At 40.0% G+C, this 22,688-nt stretch overlaps 1 protein-coding gene and 1 long non-coding RNA gene across 2 annotated transcripts; both read left to right on the top strand.

The window, feature by feature from the left end:
* Positions 1-1,130: 1,130 nt before the first annotated feature.
* Positions 1,131-20,121, top strand: LOC131256952 (aspartate aminotransferase, cytoplasmic). The gene is made up of 12 exons (XM_058258077.1): positions 1,131-1,429; positions 3,375-3,446; positions 3,637-3,698; positions 3,780-3,863; positions 5,559-5,658; positions 5,740-5,860; positions 6,558-6,721; positions 6,877-7,014; positions 7,844-7,965; positions 9,826-9,920; positions 11,829-11,949; positions 19,743-20,121. The coding sequence occupies exons 1-12, from the start codon at positions 1,214-1,216 to the stop codon at positions 19,825-19,827; spliced, it is 1,380 nt and encodes a 459-aa protein (XP_058114060.1). The 5' UTR covers positions 1,131-1,213; the 3' UTR covers positions 19,828-20,121.
* Positions 9,927-11,548, top strand: LOC131256962 (uncharacterized). Its single transcript, XR_009177030.1, has 2 exons — positions 9,927-10,152; positions 10,702-11,548. It is a non-coding gene; the product is annotated as an uncharacterized LOC131256962 (long non-coding RNA).
* Positions 20,122-22,688: the final 2,567 nt, after the last annotated feature.

Genomic DNA, 22,688 nt, shown 5'->3' with positions numbered 1-22,688 from the left:
ATAAACATATAAGCATGATCAAAACTTGTGGCCTTAGGAAGTTTTTAATGGTCAATCACCGCTGTTTCGTGTGGTGTGGTCCACCTGACATTTGAATCTATTTAAGTTTTGGACTTATGCCCTAAAATCTCTGAAAAAATAGATGGACGGCAGAGATATACAACACATCAAGGTGGGCCCCACTTTCAGGGAAACACCCACCGCGGTACCAGGTAACACCCAGTCAACTCCCAACCGGACGAACGTCAGATGGACCAAACACTGCTGCTGCCTACCGAGTCCCGACTCACACAGGCGACATCATACGTGGACAGCGTATACCACCTCTAAAACGTACCCGGGAGGGCTAAAATGCGCCAACAGCTTCTATCGCCGCGTCTCCAAAGTCCAAAAATGATCGGATTAGGTGCGGCCCCGGCCTGTCCAAAGACGGTTCGGCCCTTACCGTGGGCCCAACTTGATGTATTTATTCTATATCCACTCCGTCCATCAGTTTTTAAAGATCATTTTAAGCCATGATCCAAAAAAATAAGAAGAAATGAATCTCAGACGTACCATATTATAGGAAGCAGTGGTAATTGAGTGTCTTACTTCTACCATTAAAAACTTTATATGGCCCACTGTAATGTTTCCTTAATTTTTATTTTTCATCCGAAATCTTGATAAATTCACATAGAAAAAAGTTATCAGCTTAATCCAAAACTTTTGTGGCCAATTAACGGTCAATCACAATATTTTCCCATGTTATGGTCCACCTGAGAATTGGATCTTCTTTAGTTTTCAAATCAAACCAAAAATGATCTGAAAAAACGGATGGACGGTATGGATATAGAATAAATAGATTATGGTGGGCCCCACGGAAAGAGCCATACGATCTTGGGTGTGGCCGGGGCCGCACCTAATCCGCTTCTAGTTCCAACCCTATAAGAAACCATCTCGGCAGATGTGCCGGTCAGACAACCGAACTTCTAGAAAGCTTAGCGCCACGTGTCCGTCAAAACTGCATTTGTATTTTGGGCCCACCAGATCTCGAAATTAGCAATACCCATCCGTCTACCACGTCACCGTCTAACCCCTCACCAGATCGCCATGTCATTCATCGATCTCCGTCACAAAATAGCCCGAGTCTCCGATTCGCAGCGCGACGGGTAGCTAGACTTGAAAAAAAAAAAAACAGGAAAAGAACTCCCTTTCTGCCTTTGAAAATTCTAAAATGCGCCGCACGCAGTATTCCCTGTCTGACGCCCACGGTTCAACTGCTGATCGGAGGTTAAGAACCCTGTCGAGGCATTTGGTCGCTGATTCTCCATCTTCTCTTTCCATGGCGTCTGAAAACTCTACGATTACTCCCTCTGCAACAGCTGCGCGCTTTCATGGCGACTCTGTCTTTGCAACCATAGTCCAAGCGCCTGAAGATCCGATATTAGGAGTAATCTCTCCGACTCTATCCTCCTTTTTTCTTTCTGGTGTTTTTTATTTTCTTCTGATCATTTTGGCGTAGTGTTAATCCCGATTTCTGTAATTTTCGATTCTTCTACCGTTGTTGCTTGTCTTCGATTGATTTGATCTTTTCTTGCGGTCGTGGCGCTTTTTCTTTTTCTTTTTGGAGGTTTTGATGTGGGTTTTCCCTGATTTATTCAATTTCTGGTTGTTGTTTTATTTCGTACACGGTTTTGGATCGTTTGATTATGTTTTGGTGCGGATCAATCTTAATTTTCAGTTTCTGAATTTTTGATAGTCTCGCTGGTTTTTTTTTTCCTGAATTTTAGAAGTTTTGTTCTAGATTTTTAATCGGATTTCTCCATTTTTTTAAATTATTTTTTGTTTTTCTTATTCGATCGTTGCTTGATTTTGCATCATTTTATTTTATTTTGCTTGTGGGTTCTGGAAGTCTTGATGCGGATCTTCACCTAATTTCTATGGTTTTAGGTTTCTTCTTCGATCATGGCTTGTTTTGTCCTTTCAGATGAATTCAGCTGAATTTGTTTACAGTTCTGCTTTATCCATCTTCCTTTTCATCTGATTCAGCGGTAGATCTTCATTCTAAATTCTACAGTTTCCTATTACTTAGATTGTTTACAGGATCGCTCTTGGTTTTTGCTCTCTCTCTCTCTCTCTATTCTTGCTTCTTTCCCTATTCACTCCAGTTTCGCCCTTGGTTTTTGGTTCTCTCTCTCTCTCTCTCTCTCTCTCTCTCTCTCTCTCTCTATTCTTGCTTCTTTCCCTATTCACTCCAGTTTCGCCCTTGGTTTTTGGTTCTCTCTCTCTCTCTCTCTCTCTCTCTCTCTCTCTCTCTCTCTCTCTCTCTCTCTCTCTTTGCGTGAGTGCGTGCGTGCATTTTCTTGCTTCTTTCCCTATTCACTACATTACTCTCATAAATACTACGTAGGCACATGTCCATCAACCTTCCAAGTAAAAGTAAAAAGCCACTTCGAACCCAAACAATTCATTCAGCTGTAAATTCAAAATAGTCACAAATCCAAGTATGTGAGGGTAGACAGGGTGCTTTTCAACATTGGGGTCTCAGGTTTGAACCCAGCTTACCTATTAAAAAAATAATAATAATAAAAAAATAAAAAAAGAAGAAAGGAAGAAAAGGATTGGATAACGGGGTAATAAAGAGGCTTCTCTGGAACATGTGAAGTTAGGAATGCACCATCTGATGGTTGCCAAGCCTAGACGTTGCATTAGATATAGAAGTCACCAATTTGGCTTTCCAATTGTATCATATGGTTGAGTTAGTTACGTGCTTGCTACAATGAAAAGTTTCGTAGCCATTTTAGACCAATACAGTAGAGAACGAGTGACCAACAATTGTAACAAGGTAGCTAATTGTGGGTTCATGGTCACGTTGTAGCAGATTTTGTTGCTTGTCAGCCATGCAAGGCTATAGAATTCTTCTAGCCCCATGAGTTATGCGTGCATCTATGTTTATACCTGGTTTGCACATAGAATGCTATTACTATTTACTATCCATGACAACATGTTAATGCTTTTAAGGGTGGGCGGGCGTATCTTTTATTTTGTTTGTAGCTTTACATATACACTCCATAGAGAAAAACACTCAAATATCTGATATTGAAATTATATCCCTTCTATACTGTCTTGTTTTACAAATTCAATTTATTGGATCTATTAAACATTAGCACTATTCTGCGATCATACAATTAGCCTCTCTCTTCCTCCAATCAGTTAGTCTTTACTCCCCCACTCTCTCTCCCTCCCAACCCTCCCCTCCCCCTCCCCCTCCCCCCCAACTCTCTCTCTCTCTCTCTCTCTCTCTCTCTCTCTTTCTCTCTCTCTCTGTGCAGTTTGACAGCACTATGCAACCTTTTTGCTAATTATTTCTGCTAACTTTGTCAAGATTTTAACAGGTAACTGTTGCATACAACAAGGATCCTAGCCCGATAAAGTTAAATCTGGGTGTAGGTGCCTATCGAACAGAGGTGCAGTTTCTGAGGACTCTGTAACACTGTGCTTTACTCTTCAGTTATATTTATACACCTTTTCTGCTCCATCAAATGTTTGATCATTTTGAGGCATATTTTCACCTTCTATTTTTAACTGCATTCTTTATTATTATTATTTACAATGTGGTGCAAAGTTTACTCTCTTGACCTATTCATGGTCCAACAGGAAGGGAAACCTCTTGTTCTGAATGTGGTGAGGCGAGCGGAGCAGCTGCTAGTCAATGATCCGTAAGTTATTGAATCAGTCAACTAGTTTGCTCCTTGCAATTTAAAATCAATAAAATATTAAATTCTTTTTATGATATTCAGGTCTCGCGTTAAAGAGTATCTTCCTATCACTGGACTGGCAGATTTTAATAAATTAAGTGCAAAGCTCATTTTAGGTGCTGAAAGGTAACGAGAAAAGAGTACCTTATAGCCAATCCTGTCTGTTATTTACCGGAGTGTAATAATGCATTTGTTATGAGGGCCATGACGCAAATCATGTAGCTGGGCCTCTGACCCTGATATGAATTGTTTCTTTCACTTTTGTGTTATTAATATAACATGAGTTGTAAACTCTCAAATACACACATCATGATTTCTAAAAATGGTTACATTACGGCCGTACCAGTCACCTTCATTACATGATACAGGGCCAACCGCCCATTATGGAAAAAATGGGTCATATCGGGCGGCCGTAACAGCACCATTACAGGGCCAATGCGGCTGTTACATGGGGTCGAAACACAAGATTTGAGTGAGATCCAATGAACATCAAAGCAGACTATTTTGAGTAATATCAGAAGAAGGTTAACCATCACCTTTTTTTTTTTCCAATCTTGTTTTTCCTGTGTTTATATGTAGCAGGCCCTAATCCAGCAAATCATGCTGGCTTTTGCGCTCGATTATGGCCTATTTGCTCAACTTTCAGCAGGTCAAGCTGACATTGCCCGATAGACAATGTTCTTACCAAATAATGGCCCCTTACACCATTAAATACATGCCCAAAACACACACACACACACTTTCCAACATTTTCTAGAAAAAATTCAGCAAATTTTTTTTTGGCCAAAAGAAAATGGGAATTTTTGTGTATCACAGCTGGCCAATATGGTGGTCAATATTGATACTTAAAAACCTTGACACACACATGCATAGATAGATGTATACCTTTTATGCATAGAATGAAAATTTACCTACACTAAATATTTGGGATCCTCTCAATTTTTAAAAAACTTTCCAACATTTTTTTGGAAAATTTTCAGCCAAATTTATTTGGCCAAAAGAAAATGGGAATTTTTGTGTATCACAGCTGGCCGGTCTGGTGGTCAGTATTGATACTCAAAACCTTGACACACACACACATGCATAGATGGACTTATACCTTTTATGCATAGAATGACAGTTTACCTAAGCACTTTTATGCAAATTGTAGATGTGAATTGTAATTAAAAAAAAATAAAAATCTTTGAACAAAATTTCTTGACCTAAGCACTGTCACATTAACTGCAAGCATGCTTCTTCATAAGAAAAATTTGCTCTCATGTTTTGAAGTGTGTTGTGGAGTATTCCACAATCCACATCTGATGATATCTTAAGTGGCGAAGTAGAGGTTTGTTTTAAAAAGAAGTTTGAATTCTGAAATAGAAGGTGACACTTTATTTCCATATTTTGCTGTCGTGGACGAGGACTTCAGGTCATTTTTCTGCAAGTGGCCATTTGTGGAGAGTAAACAGAAGGAAAGATTGGTTTGTCTGAAAAAGATAGGTAGCAAGTTTGGTACTCAGATCAAAGGGGCTATTGTTATTTTGTTACCATAAGACTCTTTGCAAAGATTGGTTTGTCTTAAAAAGATTGGAAAAGATTTTGGTACTTGGATCAAAGTTTTGGTAATTAGATCAAAGTGGATAGGGTTATTTACTTACCATAGGGCTCTTTGCAACATTGGTTTCTTGTTGTGTTACAGTTATTTCCTTACCAGTGAGATGTTGGGTTACAGTTTTTTTCCTTACCAGTGGGACTGACATTTTTCATTTCTTCTGATCTGGAATTTTCTTTTGTATCTTTGTCACTGGCTTAATGTATGGTTATGTGCTTTGGAAACAGCCCTGCTATTCAAGACAAGAGGGTGGCTACTGTGCAGTGCTTATCAGGGACTGGATCGCTGAGGGTTGGAGCTGAGTTTCTTGCAAAACATTACCACCAGGTAAAGAGCTCATGCTTTTCAACAGCTTATATCATCAAACTATAATAGTTTGAGGGAGTAACTTTATTCCTTGTTCTTCAGCACACAATTTATATTCCTCAGCCAACATGGGGAAACCATCCAAAAGTTTTCACAATCGCAGGGTTGTCTGTGAAAAGTTATCGCTACTATGATCCAACAACACGTGGACTGAACTTCCAAGGTGAGAGTTGCCCTTCCCAATAATGCTTTGCAGCTGTGGTTTGTATTACTAGTGGAACAAAGGCTTCAATTCTAAAAATTTTGCAATCCTAGACGAGTACCCAAATTTAAAATTTGCAAGGTCAAAAACATGGCTATTAAGAGGACACCATAAGATATCTTTTCTTGTCCTTCACTAGCATATTTTACGTGCTATTAATGCATGTCTATAGAATACACTCTCCTTTTGACTCGTGCAAGTTATGTTTAGATAGTATTATATCTTTTGATTTATCTATAGCTGTTTAGAAGTATGGATGTATCAGGCTTTTAATTCCCAGGGTTTTGTTCTAGTGCCAACATACTTATAGCTTGAGTAACATACTTGTGTCTTGAGTAATATAGTTCTGTCTTGAGTAATATATGGTTGTTACGAGATGAATATTAGTTTGTCTGTGACATATCATTTGGTGATTGTTCATTGTTTGATATTAGAACTATTATTACATGCAACATTTATCACTCATGTAGTGCGTTCTTTTTGCATTTTTGCATTTTGGGTTGTTGTCTAATAACTTATCTTGTGTTTGTTTAACTATTTAATTTTTCATAGTACTTCTAACTGTCACCTTTTCATTAAAAAAAAAAAAAAAACACATCTTTTTAGTTGCTGTTGTTTCCTGAATCTTATTATTGTGATATTTCATTTGTGTGGGAAGGCTTGCTTGAGGATCTTAGTGCCGCCCCATCAGGAGCTATAGTGCTTCTCCATGCATGTGCTCACAATCCAACTGGCGTTGATCCAACCCTTGAGCAGTGGGAACAGATCAGGCAATTGATGAGGTCGAAAGGGTTGTTACCTTTCTTTGACAGTGCTTATCAGGTAAGTTCCAAAGCTCAAATCAGTTTGGTACTGCAATGATGACAATTGCTCTTTCTTAAAATATGACCAGTTGAGAGTAGAAAGGTGCATGCTTTTTACCATTTTGGTTGCACCATGTGTTTTACTGATAGAGGAATCTATTCTCTTTTTCCTAGGGTTTTGCAAGCGGAAGTCTAGATGCAGATGCACAGTCTGTCCGAATGTTTGTTGCAGATGGAGGTGAATGCCTTGCAGCTCAGAGTTATGCAAAGAACATGGGACTTTATGGGGAACGTGTTGGTGCACTCAGCATTGTAAGACATGAAGTCCTCCTTCCAAGATGTAGTTGTTTTACTATAGCTATATATTGCACAGTAACAGAATAATTTGAAATTTTGGTTCATGATATTTTTGAGAGGATCTACAGATTTTCTGCCATTTCGAATATGTTTTCGACTAAGAAAGGAAGGGTCTGTTTGGGTGCACTCTCAAAGGGGGGGGGGCGCACGTTTGACATCCAAACACCGTTTTGGGCCAAACCTAGTTCGTATTTTGCATTTAGATGCACTTTTGCAAAACCTTGACTGATCCCCTAATCATCGAAATAGGCACTAAAAAGCCCACTTGCTGAAATTTGTTTTCAGCAAGTCAACCAAAAAAGTTGTGGGAAAATCCCCTTTTGCAGGAAAAACCCTTTGCGGGAGTTGCATCCAAAGGGACCTTTCTTTTGCAGGAAAGATTCTGCAATTTGTTAAAAGCCACAAAGGCAACAAAGAAAACAGAAACAGCAAAAAAGCTGAAAAAAGAAAGAGAACAAGAAAATTACAAAGGTACCTCCTTGGGGTGCCAATCCCTGAAATGAACCCGATAAACAAGCCCCATAATCGAACCACTTATGTTATGAAAACAATGGCTGTTTCTTTCTCCCCAAAGAACAGCCAAAAGAGCAAGCTTCCACCAAGAATTTTCTCCTCTTAATAATAAGACCTAGTAACTCTTGTTAAAAACTGCTTTTTCAAATGCTTAATTAGAAACTTCTTGAAGAAATTGAATCTTGCGTCCTTTGTATATTTGCTTCTTTCTTGCAAGTCTACAGAAATGCTGATCACTGTCCTGACTATGATTTAAAATCTCCTTTTTTAGGTCTGCAAGACAGCTGATGTGGCAATGAGGGTTGAAAGTCAGCTAAAACTTGTGATCAGGCCTATGTATTCCAATCCCCCAATTCATGGTGCATCCATTGTAGCCACCATTCTCAGGGACAGGTATATAAATCTAACATAGCAAGGACACACCTGATATGAAAGAAAATAAAATAAAATAATTGGTAGTTGGACAAGAATGTTGAACCATGCTCATTCTTCACTTGGATAAAACCTTTTTAGATTTACTTACATGAAGTTGTTGTGATTCTGTTGTATTTTTTACATTCATACAAATTTTATGTGCTTAGTATTCATATGACTTGACTTTTTTCCAATTCATGTCTAACTGACATGTCTGTTTACCAGTGTCTAGTTCCTGTGAATCTAGCACGAGAAGTTTTTCAATCCAAAATTCATAGACTGCAGTCAAATAATATTTACTCAACATGATAAATGATATTTAATTTACAAAAAAGAAAAAAGAAAAAAAGAGATTGAATTTAGGACTTGTCGATGTCTCTTTTGGGTTTTTGAATATTATTCCTGAACCTTGGAAATTGATCTTAGGTGCCCTATATTGTAAGCCAGGATTTTTTTTTTCCCAGGTAGGCCAGGGTGTTATTCTTCTGAAATCTGCAGCTAACTGAATCTAAGTTTAAATCATCTCTTCTAGTTTTATCTTACTTGGATATTTTCTTGAAGAGAGACTAAGGATCTCATGCAAAAATGGGGAGTCTACAATCGTATAATGATGAGTTTCCTGTCTTCTAGTTTTCTTTAGGGCCTCTTTGGATTCATGGAAAGCATAGGAAAGGAAATAGTGTTTATTGGGAAACCTTATTTCCAGGAAACTGTGGGAAAGGAAACATTGTTTTCGATGTCTGTTTTTCTACAAGATTTCCTAGCAATTTAGGATATATTTTCAAATTTGCTGTTTGGTAAAACAAAAAATAAATGTTCTTGAGAAGAAAAAAAAAATCTATGTAGTCACTAGCATGTGCCAAATTAGCACGTGGCTTTTGTTTGATGGATAGATTAAGACAAATGACATGGGATGCTTCCTTGTAAAGGGTGAGCAAAGTGGATGGGCAGAAACTTTGTTAGTTGTTTTTGAACGAGGTTATTCTTCTAAACATGAACGCAGTCCTCAGTCTAGAGAGAGGGAAAAGTGCAGTCCACAGTCTAGCGAAAGGACACTTGATAGGGAAATGAAAGATTGACGGAGATATAAGAATTAGTAAATAAAGGACAATGGTTGTGAGAAAAGTTGGAGAAAAATGAGGATCCAAGTGGCTAGTGTGGTGAGTGCATGGGAAAGTACAAGTTTTGGAGGATGCCACATTTGAAGTTGTTTTCATCCTTTTAAAGCAAATTTGCTTTTAATACATTTATTCCCCCCTTTTCCATACTAAAAGGTGCACTGAAGGAAGGGCCGTGGCCCGCAGTAGCTTTGGGTGCTCCATTGGCATCTTATTACGATGCTTAAATAGAATTTATGTCATTGCATTTATTGCCCTCTTTACCCATGTGAAGAGTGCATTGAAGGAGCAGAGAATAGCTCCTACTGGATGCCAAGTGGCATTTGTTTCCATGATCAGGTAGTTATGATAATAATAATAATAATAATAATAATAATAATTTCTCAAATATGATTTAAGATACCATATTTCTTGATGATGAGCAAATTACTGTTGACTTAAAAAATAAAAAAATAACCATCAAGGATCATGCTTCATACCTGATCCAAATAGGACGTAAAACCCACTAGTAATGTTCATCTTTGACCGATTAGTAACCTTTATATCTTTACAACTGCTAAAGAATGGGATAAGGAAATGAATAAATTGCATGTATGTGTTGGCTGCCTATAAACAAGGATGCCCGCAAGGGAAACAGTGCCAGGCTTTCATGCATCTGATAGTCATCTGGTTTCTAGTTGATGCTTTGATCCTTGCATCAAAACTCATGCTTAGCCTACAGGGACTTGTTCATTGAATGGACGGTGGAGTTGAAAGCCATGGCAGACCGGATTATCAGCATGCGCCACCAGCTCTTTGATGCACTATGTGCTAGAGGTATGTCTGTCTATGATTCCTTCTTTTCCTTTGTTATCTATACCTTATTCCTTTATTGAACTTTCACCACTATCATATTAAATAGCATCATCTCTTCTGTAACAAAAATTTGATCCATAACATGCATGTTTGGGGAATAATCACATGAAGTTGACTCCATGGTTAGTTACCATGGGTTCAAGCTTTGGAGAGCCCACAACGATGTGTACATGACATATACCTAGTCTATCAGGTGAGCTTGCCTATGGAACAACATAAATCATTCTTGAAACCTCCAAATTCGCTTGTGGCCCACCAGGGTTTTGGATCGGCCTCATTTTTGGGTGGTCATTTCATCCTTACACTTGATGAATGTGTTGGATAGCATATATACAACAAGGTGGCCTCTTCAAAACTTTGAAGCCTCAAGTTCCGTGGAACTCGAGTTGTAAAGTAGGGAGTTCATGTATCCAAACGTGGAATCCATTTTCCGTGCTTTCCCATTGCCTTTTTAGTGCTCCTTGCCTAATAAGGACTTTTCTTGTTTTCTGCACTTCTGATGCACCCTCAGACAGGGGAAATATAATTCTTGGCCCCTGGGATCTTAATTGTCTAAGCAATCATACTTGTACTTCAAAGCAAGGTTTTTAGACTCTCTGACTAGGACCAACTCATCTGTCTTGAGTCGGTTCTTAGCAGATGAATAGGGGATGATCTGGCCGAGTCACCCCGTTTCTTCTCAAAATGCACGGAAAAAAATATGGAATCACTTGAAGGCAAATCGACTGTACTTGTGTCATAGATTTTGTGTTATCACCCAAATTCTTGGAGAAGATGTTATGAAGGATCGACGAGTTGAAGCTGTGAGAATCACTGCTGGTTCATGCTTAGAGCTTGGTGTGGTGGAAACTCTAACCCAGGATAGGATGCCCGAGTAAGAAGATGGTGCACAACCTCATGCAGTCCACAACCCACCAAATGCAGGGGGGATTTTTTCTTTTATTTTTTATTTTTATTTTTAATTCCATTGGCTTGCTCGTTGGTGAAATTGACCTATCTGGCAGGTTTGCACTGTTATGTGCTTAGGAAGATGCACCCCTTGTCAATTCGAATTTTGAAGACCCTGCATGTATGGTAGTGGTTGCACTTTGCATGTAGGGATGAAATTGGTGCTCAACAAGTTGATGGAAGGACTTGGATGAGACTGCATGCACAGAGAAGTTAGCTGAGATTTTCTCTATTCAGAAGGGCATTTTTCTCTATGAGGCCCGACTAGTTAGCTGGTATCTCGGGCATTTTTTTCAGAAAAATCTGGGTGCCCTCTTCAAAAAATTAAAAATTAAAAAGAAGAAAACTTGCACCAAACACGGGTGAGTTGCTTGGTTTGACCTGGCCTGACTTGGCTGTATCACCTGAATCTGCAGAGACTCGTCCAAGTCAGCTGGAGTCAACCCTAGGTTTTGGGCCTTGTGGTGTTGATCCGTAATGGGTCCGACCAAGTCCAAGACTCAGACGAGTCGACTTGTCTTAAAGCCAAGCCCCAAGTCTATTGTTTTCCCACTTTGACTTGGTAGACTTAATGAGAAACTAGATACTTGGTTCCTCAGATGCGTTGGTGAAAATCAGTAGGAAACAGATAAAAATAGGGGGGGAAAATCACAAGAAGAAGAATACAGGGCAAATTGGGTAGGTGTCTTTAGGTGACTTGAATTCTTTTGCTTTTGCAAATGTTGTTAAACATTACATGATGAATTCTCTGCTTTTCTTTGCCAATTTTATGTGCACCTCAGCTGTTATGTTTTCAATGTAATTGAGCTATGATATGCAATTATTTATGCATTAGTCAAAGCTACGATCCCAGTCAGAAGAAGAGTACATATGTGAGTTTATAATATGCAATACAAGTGAGTGGCTAATGTGATTTTGCAGGTACGCCGGGAGACTGGAGTCACATTGTCAAGCAGATTGGGATGTTTACTTTCACGGGATTGAACACGCAGCAAGTCGCCTTCATGACCAGAGAGTACCACATTTACATGACATCTGATGGGTAATGGTTTTGATTCTTTAATATCTTTCATTTTTTGATGTTATGTGTCATAACAGAGATTCTATTATTTTTCCTGATAACCCTTCACAAGTTATCTGGTAAAATGAATTTTGGCTTTTGCTTATTTTATTCAACATCATCATCATTATCATCTAAGCCTTGTCTCAATTAATTGTGGTTGGCTGCATGAATCTTGTTCTGCCATTCCACTCTATCAGGGGCCATGTCTTCAGTTAGACACAGTCACACAGGTCATCAATCTTTTCTTACTAGGCCTTCTCCTTGCCATTTTAGAGCCATCAACCTATACCAACTTAATCCTAACTGGCTCGGTTCTTGGTCTCTATTGCCATGACCAAACCGTCTAAGTCTACTTACCCTCGTCTAAGTTCCCTCAAGTGCATTCTATTCTAATTCTATCCTTGCCATCTCAACCTCCTCATTTCAGCTACACTCATCCAATGAACATGTTGTTCTTTAGCTGCGCAACATTTTGTCCCATAAAGCATGGCTGGTCTTATAGTTATTCTATAAAGTTTCCCTTTCAGTTTGAGAGGTACATGATGATCACATAAAACTCTAGAGGCACATCTCCATTTCTTCCACCCGGCTTAAATTCTATGGGCAACATCCTTTTCAATTTCTCCAATTTCATGAATTATTGATGCAAGGTGTGGAAAGTGGTCATTTAAGGAAACTTCTTAGTCAATAGTCTTAACTAATTCCTCGTTTTCACTCCTATTATTCCTAAAATTGCATTCTATATACTTTTTTTCTTAGTCCGACAACAAGAAAGTTACATCATCTAGCTTTGTGTTTATGCCCTCCCTTGTCTTGAAAATAAAAGTTACATCATCTACAAACTACATACACCACGGGATCTCTCCCTATAAATGCCTTGTTAACTCATCCATAACAAATGTGAAAATGTATGGGCTCAATACCGACTCCTGGCGTTAGTCTATAGTAATTGGGAATTCACTTGTCTCTCCACTAGTGGTCCTCAGTCCTCATATTTGTTATCGCTCCTTCATACATATCTTACTCATGTCAAATCCTCTTTTGACTCCTTTCTCTCTCAACACCCACCATATTAACTCTTTAGGGGCTGTATGATGCAGGACATGAAATTAAATATGACATGCAAGATTTCAAGCTTTAGATCATACCAATTTTAAACAATCACAAAATTCCATGTCCCACATACAATCAAACATTCAACAAGGAGAATCTATGGGGGTCCAAGCCTACAAACGTTTAGGGTTGGATCAAATAAAATTATAAACCAGACAATGCCCAAATGAGTGTAAGATTCATCCACTCTTGCAAAGGATTGTTCCCCAATTCAAGAGATTCACCATGTTTCAATTTGGGGAAAGTCTAGGGTTTGCAAAACATGGAAAAAAACTTGGAATTTGGGATTATCTAGGGTTAGGGTTAGAGATTTAATGAGAGAGAAGAGTGAAATAGGGGGGAGAGAATAACCTGAGACAGTCCACACGTGTGGACAGCAGCCTAGCCCGGACGCACGTGCGTGGGTTCCTGTCCGCACGTGTGTGGGGCCCACGAAACTGGAAATAGCCAGCTAAGGGTTGGTCAGCCAGGGGAGGTCCACCCTCATGCCAAGTTTCACGTTGATCTACAGTCCGGTGTGTGCGTGGTGCTCCACTGAAGTTTCGGCCCCCTGGTGGGCCAAAATCTGAAAATCTGCTGTAGAGGAGAATTTGGGTGCAAAGAAAAGATAAGTCTGAAGATGGGAAGGCTGTGAGAGATGATGGATGTGGGGTATAGGAGGTGGTGACGATTTGAGATAGTTGTGGCTTTGTACCACGGTAGTTAGCCCTTCAAGGAAGAGAAGGTTTCACACCCAATTAGCTTCTTCAACTCCAAGGAATAGAGAAGAAAAAATGCAGAATTTTATTCATAAACTTCAATGAAAAAAAAAAACCTACATGGGGTTGCTTATTTATAAGAAAACCCTAAACCCTAAAAGCCACGCCATGTGTGCACACTATTACTTAGAGACGAAGTAACAAAATAACAACTAATCAATGCAATCAAAACCGTTCATGATGTTTTTAATAACGATAACAACCAAAACTCAAAATCGTAGATCATCTAGGGTAGTGGGCCACGATCATGAGATCCAATGGTGGAATCCCTATGATGATCGGGTCCACTCCAATGCTACATAGTACAACCCCCTAACTAAGAGGTCCTCCATAGATGTCGTCGTCGATCTAGATCGATAGTGGGGCCTTCCTCCTTGAGTATGTGCGTAGGGTGGGGGGCGTGCGTGTGCGCATGATGTCCCCATCAACTCTCCCCGGTTGCGAAGATTTTGCCATTGGTGAAACAAAACTCCTGAACCGCTCCAAGATGTCAGGATTAAGTCTCTGAAGCTCTTCCTCAGTGAGCCACGTAATGTCTAAAGTTGGGCGTGACTTCCATTTGACCAGGAACTTTTGAAATCCGTGGTCCGACGTCGATACTATCTGATGGTCCAGAATATCCTATATCTCCTCTCTGGGTGTGGGAAGGGTGGGTATGGGAAGTAGAGGCTGAGAAAATGGGTCAGAAAGAGGCCATGAATTGAGGAAAATGTCTGGGAATAAGGATGGTTTGGTGCAAGGCTGGACAATGTATCAGTGGTCCCTTGAAATGCAACTAGATCCCCCACATTGAATGTGGAACTAATTCCCATGGAAGGTGGAAGATCTACCACATACGCATTGAGACTATTTCGTTTTATAATTTTGAATGGTCCAGCGCTACACGCGTGTAATTTACGAACATCTCCTTGAGGGTACCGCTCTGGCCTGATGCGGACCATCACAGAGTCCCCTACATTAAATTCCTTGAATCGTTTATGTTGGTCTGCAGAAATTTTATAATGTTCATTATTAGTATTGATCTTTCGCCTGATTTCTTGATGCAATGAATGAATGTGATGTGCAAAAGACTCTGTAGACTCTGATGACCTATGGGACAGGGACATAAGGACAAGATCAATAGGCTTCCTAGGAACAACATCACACTAAAGTGTGGCTTTATATGATCCAAACTGAATATGAACAAGAAAACGGTGCGAGACTAGACCAGAAGTTTCATCAACCCAAGACGCTCTATAGGGTTGAGGATGGGCTTCAAGTTTCAAGCCCGAACGACTCACAGTGCCAGTTGATGCCACGTTAGTACAACTACCACTATCCACAATCATCTTACAGCTCTTATCACCACATTTTGCGTGAGTATAGAGGGTCGTGTTGCAGTGTCAATCGTCGGTATTCTTTGCTTGTGCAAAGGCGCAACGCACAATTGCAAGGGTCGCAGACTTTTGCGCTCCCTCTTCCTCATCACTAGGGGCTTTTGCTGGCTCATATTCTTCCTCCGCACTGTCACTTTCTAGGTGTACTACTTCTACTTGTCCATCAGTAAGGAACACCTTGGTGCCCTCTCTCGTGCCGCACTGGTGGGTAAAGTGACCAAACCCCTGACATCTAAAACACCTAGTCGCATTACTTTTGCACGAGATAGACCCGACAACTCCTTTACCGTTATCATCCTTGGGCCCAGGCTGAACACTACTGGAAGGCTTGTATTGATATCCAGTATTAGGCTTAGCCCTAGAAGGGTTGGCCTTAGCGCCAGAGTCGCGAGGCTCAAACTGCCTTTCCACAGGTGTTTTGAGGTATTCCTCGACCTCCAACACTACTTGATACATCTGTTCAACAGTGTCTATGTCCTTGGCAAGCAATTTTCTCCTAATGTCAGAACGGAGGCCCGTCTTAAATCAAGCAAGAGTGAACACGTGATCCTCATTAACTTCACACCGGGTCAAGTACTCTTCGAACTTCTCAATGTATTCAGCCACACTCATGGAACCTTATTGAAAAGACTGTCATTCTTCAACCAACCTCAAGTGATAGAAGAAGGGAGGTACTTTTTCTTAAAAGTTTTTTTCATTTCTCCTCAATGGACTATTGGGGGCTCTCTCGACCTTTCTTTTTTTCGCTCCACAGTAGCCCAAAACCTCTTTGCTTGGCCCACAAGCTTCATCTTGGCTAATCGGACTTGACGAGCATCCTACATGTCGTACCATTCAAAATAGTGGTCTATATCTGCCAACTAATGTAGAAAAGGTCCAAGTGGCCATCAAACGTAGGGGCCTCTACTCTTTACTCCCTGGAGGAGTCGCACATCTGGGTCATAGTAATCATGATGCTCTTTGCGGGGTGGGTGCACGGGTGCGCGCCCCATAACCAATTCCTTACCCACCTCCATTCCTTTGTCTATCTTCCTGACCACCTACCTGAGATTGGGCATCTTCCCTAATGGTGGGGTTTGCTTGGGCGGAGGTCTCTCGTTGGTCAATACGTTGTTCCAAGCGCCTACCCAAAGACTCAAACTGCCGGGTTATATTGTTCATTGACTCTTGCAATTGCTCCATATTTAGTGTAGGGTGCAGGCCAAATCACGACCAGTATGTGTAGGCATACAACTACTCACTCAACTCAAAGACCCTTTAATACATCTAAATGAGACTAAATGATCCTATAGGACTCTATATGAGAGAAACTACATAACGCTATTAAAATTCTAACAACATAACTGCCCAGAAAATTCAACCATGAAAATTGGAGATTTTCTGACAACAGAAAATTCAGCAGTCCATGTTGTGAATGATGGGTCCTAAACAGCCCTATATGATAACACTTGATGTAAAATAGACGTGAATAGACTAAACCCTAAACATGCAATGCATTCCCCTATGAAAACCCTAAGCTCTTATACCAAATTTGATGCAGGACATGAAGTTAAATATGACATGTAAGATTTTAAGCTTTAGATCATACCAATTTTAAACAATCACAAAATTCCACGTCCCACATACGATCAAACATTCAATAAGGGGAATCTACGGGGGGTCCAAGCCTATACACGTTTAGGGTTGAATCAAATAAAATTATAAACTAAATAATGCCCAAAGGAGTGTAAGATTCATCCACTCTTGCAAAGGATTGTTCCCCAATTCAAGAGATTCACCATGTTTCAATTCGGGGAAAGTCTAGGGTTTGCAGAAGTTAGAAAAAACTTGAAATTTGGCATTATCTAGGGTTAGGGTTAGGGATTTAAGGCGAGAAAGGAGTGAAATAGAGGAAAGAGAATAACCCGAGACAGTCCACACGTGTGGACAGCAGCCTAGCCCAGACGCACGTGCGTGGGTTCCTATCGGCACGTGTGTGGGGCCCACGAAACTGGAAATGGCCAACTAGGGGTTGGTCGGCCAGGGGAGGTCCACCCTCACACCAAGTTTCACGTCGATCCATGGTCCAGTGTGTGCATGGTGCTCCGCCGAAGTTTCAGCCCGTTGGTGGGCCAAAATCTAAAAATTTGATGTAGAGGAGAATTTGGGTGCAAAGAAAAGATAAATCTAAAGATGGGAAGGATGTGGGAGATGATGGATATTGGGTGTAGGAGGTGGGGACGATTTGAGATGGTTGTGGCTTCGAACCACAGTAGTTAGCCCTTCGAGGAAGGGAGGGTTTCGCACCCAATGAGTTTCTTCAACTCTGAGGAATAGTGAAGAAAAAATGCAGAATTTTATACATAAATTTCAATGAAAAAAACCTACATGGGGTTCAGAAAACCCTAAACCCCAAAAGCCGCGACATGTACGCACACTATTACTTAGAGACGAAGTAACAAAAATAACAAGCACCCAATGAGTTTCTTCAACTCTGAGGAATAGTGAAGAAAAAATGCAGAATTTTATACATAAATTTCAATGAAAAAAACCTACATGGGGTTCAGAAAACCCTAAACCCCAAAAGCCGCGACATGTACGCACACTATTACTTAGAGACGAAGTAACAAAAATAACAACTAATCAACGCAATCAAAACCGTTCATGATGTTTTTAATAATGATAATAATCAAAACTCAAAATCCTAGATCATCTAAGGTAGTGGGCCACGATCATGGGATCCAATAGTGGAATCCCTATGATGATCGGGTCCACTCCAATGCTCCATAGCACGGCCTCCTAACTAAGAGGTCCTCCATAGATGTCGTCGTCGATCCAGATCGATAGTGGGGCCTTCCTCCTCCTTGAGTACGTGCGTAGGGCGGGGGGCGGGCGTGTGCGCATGACGTCCCCATCACTGTATCATGCGCTTTTTCAAAGTTAATAAAGACCTTGTGGAGATCCTCATCCCCCTCTATTGCTTTGTCAATTTTCTAAATAGGAAAATAGCTTCATTGGTAGACCTCCCATGCATGAAACTAAATTGATATATGACGTATTCATCTCATGCTGGTCTTTGCTTAATCATTCTCTCCCAAAGTTTCATACTATGGTTCATAAGTTAATCCCATGATCATTAGCACAACTACATGTCTCCTTTGTTCTTATAAATAGGTACCACAACACTTTTCCATCATTCGTTTGGCATTTGCTTCAATCTTACAATCTTGTTGACAACTTTGCCAACCAAATAACCCAGTATCTCTCATACAGTTCCAAACCTCTATTCATACATCAGATGTTTCAAGGACCTTTCCTGTTTTATCTTTCTCAAAGCTTCTTTTACTTCCGATATCCTAATCTTACGAAGTATCTATGATATCCGATGTTATTTGACTTTATGATTCATTCCATCCTTGTGCTCTCAGTGTGGTTGTCATGAGAGCATGGTTGTCATTTAACAAGTGCTGAAAATAGCTTCTCCACCTTTCATTGATCTAATTGTCTTTTACCAGTACTCTCTAGTTATCACTTAATGTATCTAACTTGTTCAAGATCTCTACCCTTCCTCTTCCTTATCTTTACCCTTCCACTTCCTTATCTTTGTAAGTTCAAATACATCTTTGCAATAGATCATCATAAGCCTTCCGTTTACCTTCATTACTTGGCAATCATTTTGGCATTTCTATATTGTTCAAAATTTTCATTATTTCTAGTCCCTTGCCAAGCTTTGAAATATGAACGTTTGTTGTGAATAGCTTTTGATACATTGTTATTCCACCAACGAGTTTCTTCTTACGACGGGCTTTTCCTTTTAAATGCTTATAAAACATATTTTGCCACTTTCTTGATCTACTCGGCCATCTTATTCCATATAACATTTACTTCTTCCTTGACATTCCACATTTCTTCTTCCATCAATTTATTTCTAAATAATATTGTTTTCTATCTAAAATTCCACCACCTAGTTTCTTGACATCTATTAATTTCACTTCCTTTCTTCCACCTCTTAATGTAAGCATCATGTGCCGCCGTGGAACTCACTCTTGGAATAACCTTGCAATCCTTATATATTTGATTGTTCTCTTTTCTTTAGTAGAAAGAATCTATTTTGCTTGTATATGGCCTACTTTTGAAAGTTATTAAATGTTCATCTCTCTTTTTAAACTACGTGTTTGATAGGGCTAGATCATATATCATTGAGAAATCAAGGATGGTATCCCCATCTCATTTGTTCTTCTAAAACCATATCCTTCATTCAAGAACAAGATGCTGATCCTGCATCTAGCCCACTCTTAGCTTATGTGGGAAATGGCCCATGGGTGAGGCTGGTTGGAAAGTGATCACCATCCTCAAGGCGGTTGGGGTAGTCCACAGCAATATTCTTTTTGGACCATGGCCAATATAGGTCCTGCAGGACAACATGGGCATGTATCCCTCTATGGGAACTTGTGTGTAAAAAGATGCATGTAATTCACAATCTGACAGCAGTTATGCTCTGACGTTTTGCTTCTTTTTTATTTCCTTGAAAATTTATTTTTCTCAGGAGGATCAGCATGGCAGGGTTGAGTTCGAGGACTGTTCCGCATCTTGTAGATGCCATACATGCAGCCGTTACACGTGCAGCATAGTTGGATAACAGCTCGATCTTTTATAAACCTGAGTTTTTATCAATATATCAGGGACATGTGAAACACTTGAAAGGGATTCTGTGGTTAGTGTAGGGTTTACTAGTCTTCTCCTCCAGTTTCTCTGGTGTAATAATCGCTGTTCGGGAAGAGTCTGCCCATTGGCTGGGATTTCTCAGGTCAGGCGACATGCGCCCGCAAAACTTTCAACTTTTTTGAGTCTCATCTTTCTATATATCTTTACAAACATTGGTCTAAATATATGATTTGAATGTATCGATTTTGGGATTTGAGGAAGGATTCTGGAAAGTAAAATTGCATCTTCCCTAAATATAGTTGCTGCGGGCCTTTGAAATAATCAAGAGTTCTATGGGCTACATCCCTACTCTTCTGTCCTTAGACCGCCCTAGATCATCATCATACGGGCATTCGTGACCTATACCTAGTGCTCGGCAGGTGGGGAAGTCTATCCATGAACATTGATGGAACTGGGTCCCTGCCATGTGTCACCTCCGGTGGAAAATTGCACCGGATGGGCCATCAACCAGTGGCTTTTACACACTAAGGTAGAATCCAGCATGAGAAGCTGATGGTCAGGCTTGTGTCATTTCACTTTAGTTTGGATTCTCAACTTGCAGGCCTTCTGGGGGACAGAACCAATCTAAGAGTTCTTAGCTTTTGGCTATACCACTGGTTGAATGTGAGGCCCATCAAATAAACGGTTTGGATCGTTGGAAGATGACCATGGGCACATTCCTCAATGTGGCAGTTCTGACTCTTCATCAGAAGGATTCGTGCATTTGTATGTTGCATGCTGGTTGTGATCTCTTTTCCAGACGCCAATCTTTTTGACTCGTGGCCTGCCCGATGAGTGGACCAAATATAAGGCTGCTTTGCGAGTCGCATTTGTACGCTGCATGCCGATTGGGATCCTTTTTTCCAGCCGTCCATCTTTTGTACACATATGGCCCGCCCGATGAGTGAACAGATCAGTCTGTTTTCATGCCCGGTCACACACAAGGTGGGAAGCATGTGTTAAACAGATTGGATCTTGCACGTGTGCCACAATGGCACATCTAGCCATGTCTCTGTTTTCATGCCAGGTCGCACACAAGGTAGGATGCGTGTGTTTAACAGATTGGATCTTGCACGTGTGCCACATTGGCACGTCTAGCCATGACTAGAGCCCTTAGTAATAGCGGTGGTCTGGTCGACCCACGGGTCAACCAGAACCGGCCCAACCTGCTTCTGAGGTGGGGTCAAGGCTGAGCTAAATGGTACTGGTTTAGGCTTGGCTAGAAATCCTATTTACTTTGTCCTTTGGCACCACGGATGTAGGGGTATTTGACAGTATGTGTCTAGGGGATTTCAAATCCATTGGTCATTTGGCACGGTGTTTAGGGGATTTCAAATCCTCACTTAAGAGTTTTGCAATCCCTTCCTTTTGCTTGGATTATCGGAGTTTTTTTTTTTTTTTTTTCATTTTTAAAAGTAGGAGAGTGGCATGTTTAATATGTATCACTGTGCTTCTAATCTATTATACACGTGGCCGTTGATAATATCTCAAACAATTAAATTATCCACTATATGAACAGTCCAAACATTGGCAATGTAAATGAATAGTTAAAAATATTAGTTAGTTGCTTAGTTGTAATTATATGCTTGCGGCCTGTCAAAGGCTTGGAATTTCATTAATTTTTGCTGATAAATGGGCGTATTACAATAATTGTGTCAAACGTCACATATGTACACTAATTAGAAATGTTAAAGTTGATTTACTAATTATATTCTTATAAATATACTACATAATTTAAGTACATAGAATTTCAAATTCAGAGAATTTCTGATCTAGATATTCCGAATCCACAGGGCCTTTGTTGAGCTTGGTCAAACCTTAACACAAACCTGACATATAGGTCAGTGATGGGTTGTGCCAGACCAGCCAAACAAACACAATTCAAAGCCCACGGCAAACTTATGAAGAAACAAAACGGAGGCTATAGATGATTTTTCTTCTCCTTTTTAGGAATTTACAAAGAACTACTTAATTAGTATTGAATTTACACTGGTACTTTAAATTTATTTATTTTATTTTTTAAAAAAGATTTTTAAACAGCTAACTTATTAATTAATATTACATCGTTCCACTGCCTTTCCCCTACACTTTTTTAATGGACTGTCGGGTGGGCGTGTGAGCAAATGGGCTGCTGCTTGGGAGGCTTAGACCCTGATTTTTATGTAAAATCCATCCCAACCACCAGGTAGACCATATGATTGGAAACAGTGTACAACCAACAGTTATCCTCCAAGCTATTTCCCTTGATATGGCCCACTTGAATTACAATGGTCCTGACTTTGAGGCTTTGGGCATAAAATTTTATGTGACATCTAATAGTTGGAGTGGATTTCAGATGATCATCTTGCTGTGCTCTATAAAACTTAAGATTAGACATGTCTTTTAACTGTTTACTTCGGTGTATTCCTCCTAAATCACAAGTCAACCTAATTTTTTGGCTCAACACCTATGTTGGAATTACTTTTCTAATGGTCAGAGTAGATCTAAAATAAACATCATGGTGGGCTCCACCCGAAATTAACTCCAGGCATTTTCTCCAACTGTAGAGCACTTAGGAAGAAAAAAAAAAAAAACCTAAATTGTACGGATTACCCTGTCAAAATCGACAGGCCTACCATGATGTTCATGGAAGATCCAATCCACCATTTGTACAATATTCTATGATTTGATGGGCTATACTAAAGGAAATAGTTGGAAGGGAGAAGTTTTTATTAGGCCATGATAATTATATGAAATTCATTCCAATCACTAGATTCAAAACAAAAATTTAGGCCAGTAATCCAAAAAC

This window comes from Magnolia sinica, chromosome 1 (assembly GCF_029962835.1).
Source record: "Magnolia sinica isolate HGM2019 chromosome 1, MsV1, whole genome shotgun sequence".
NCBI classification, from domain to species: domain Eukaryota; kingdom Viridiplantae; phylum Streptophyta; class Magnoliopsida; order Magnoliales; family Magnoliaceae; genus Magnolia; species Magnolia sinica.
This window is presented reverse-complemented; position numbering and strand designations above follow the sequence as displayed.

Bases quoted from the DNA above. Each gene is read 5' to 3' on its own strand.
- LOC131256952 (XM_058258077.1), top strand. From the start codon at position 1,214: ATGCGCCGCACGCAGTATTCCCTGTCTGACGCCCACGGTTCAACTGCT. The intron at 1,430-3,374 runs GTAATCTCTCCG...AGATTTTAACAG, and splicing joins CTGAAGATCCGATATTAGGA to GTAACTGTTGCATACAACAA. The intron at 3,864-5,558 runs GTAACGAGAAAA...CTTTGGAAACAG, and splicing joins CTCATTTTAGGTGCTGAAAG to CCCTGCTATTCAAGACAAGA.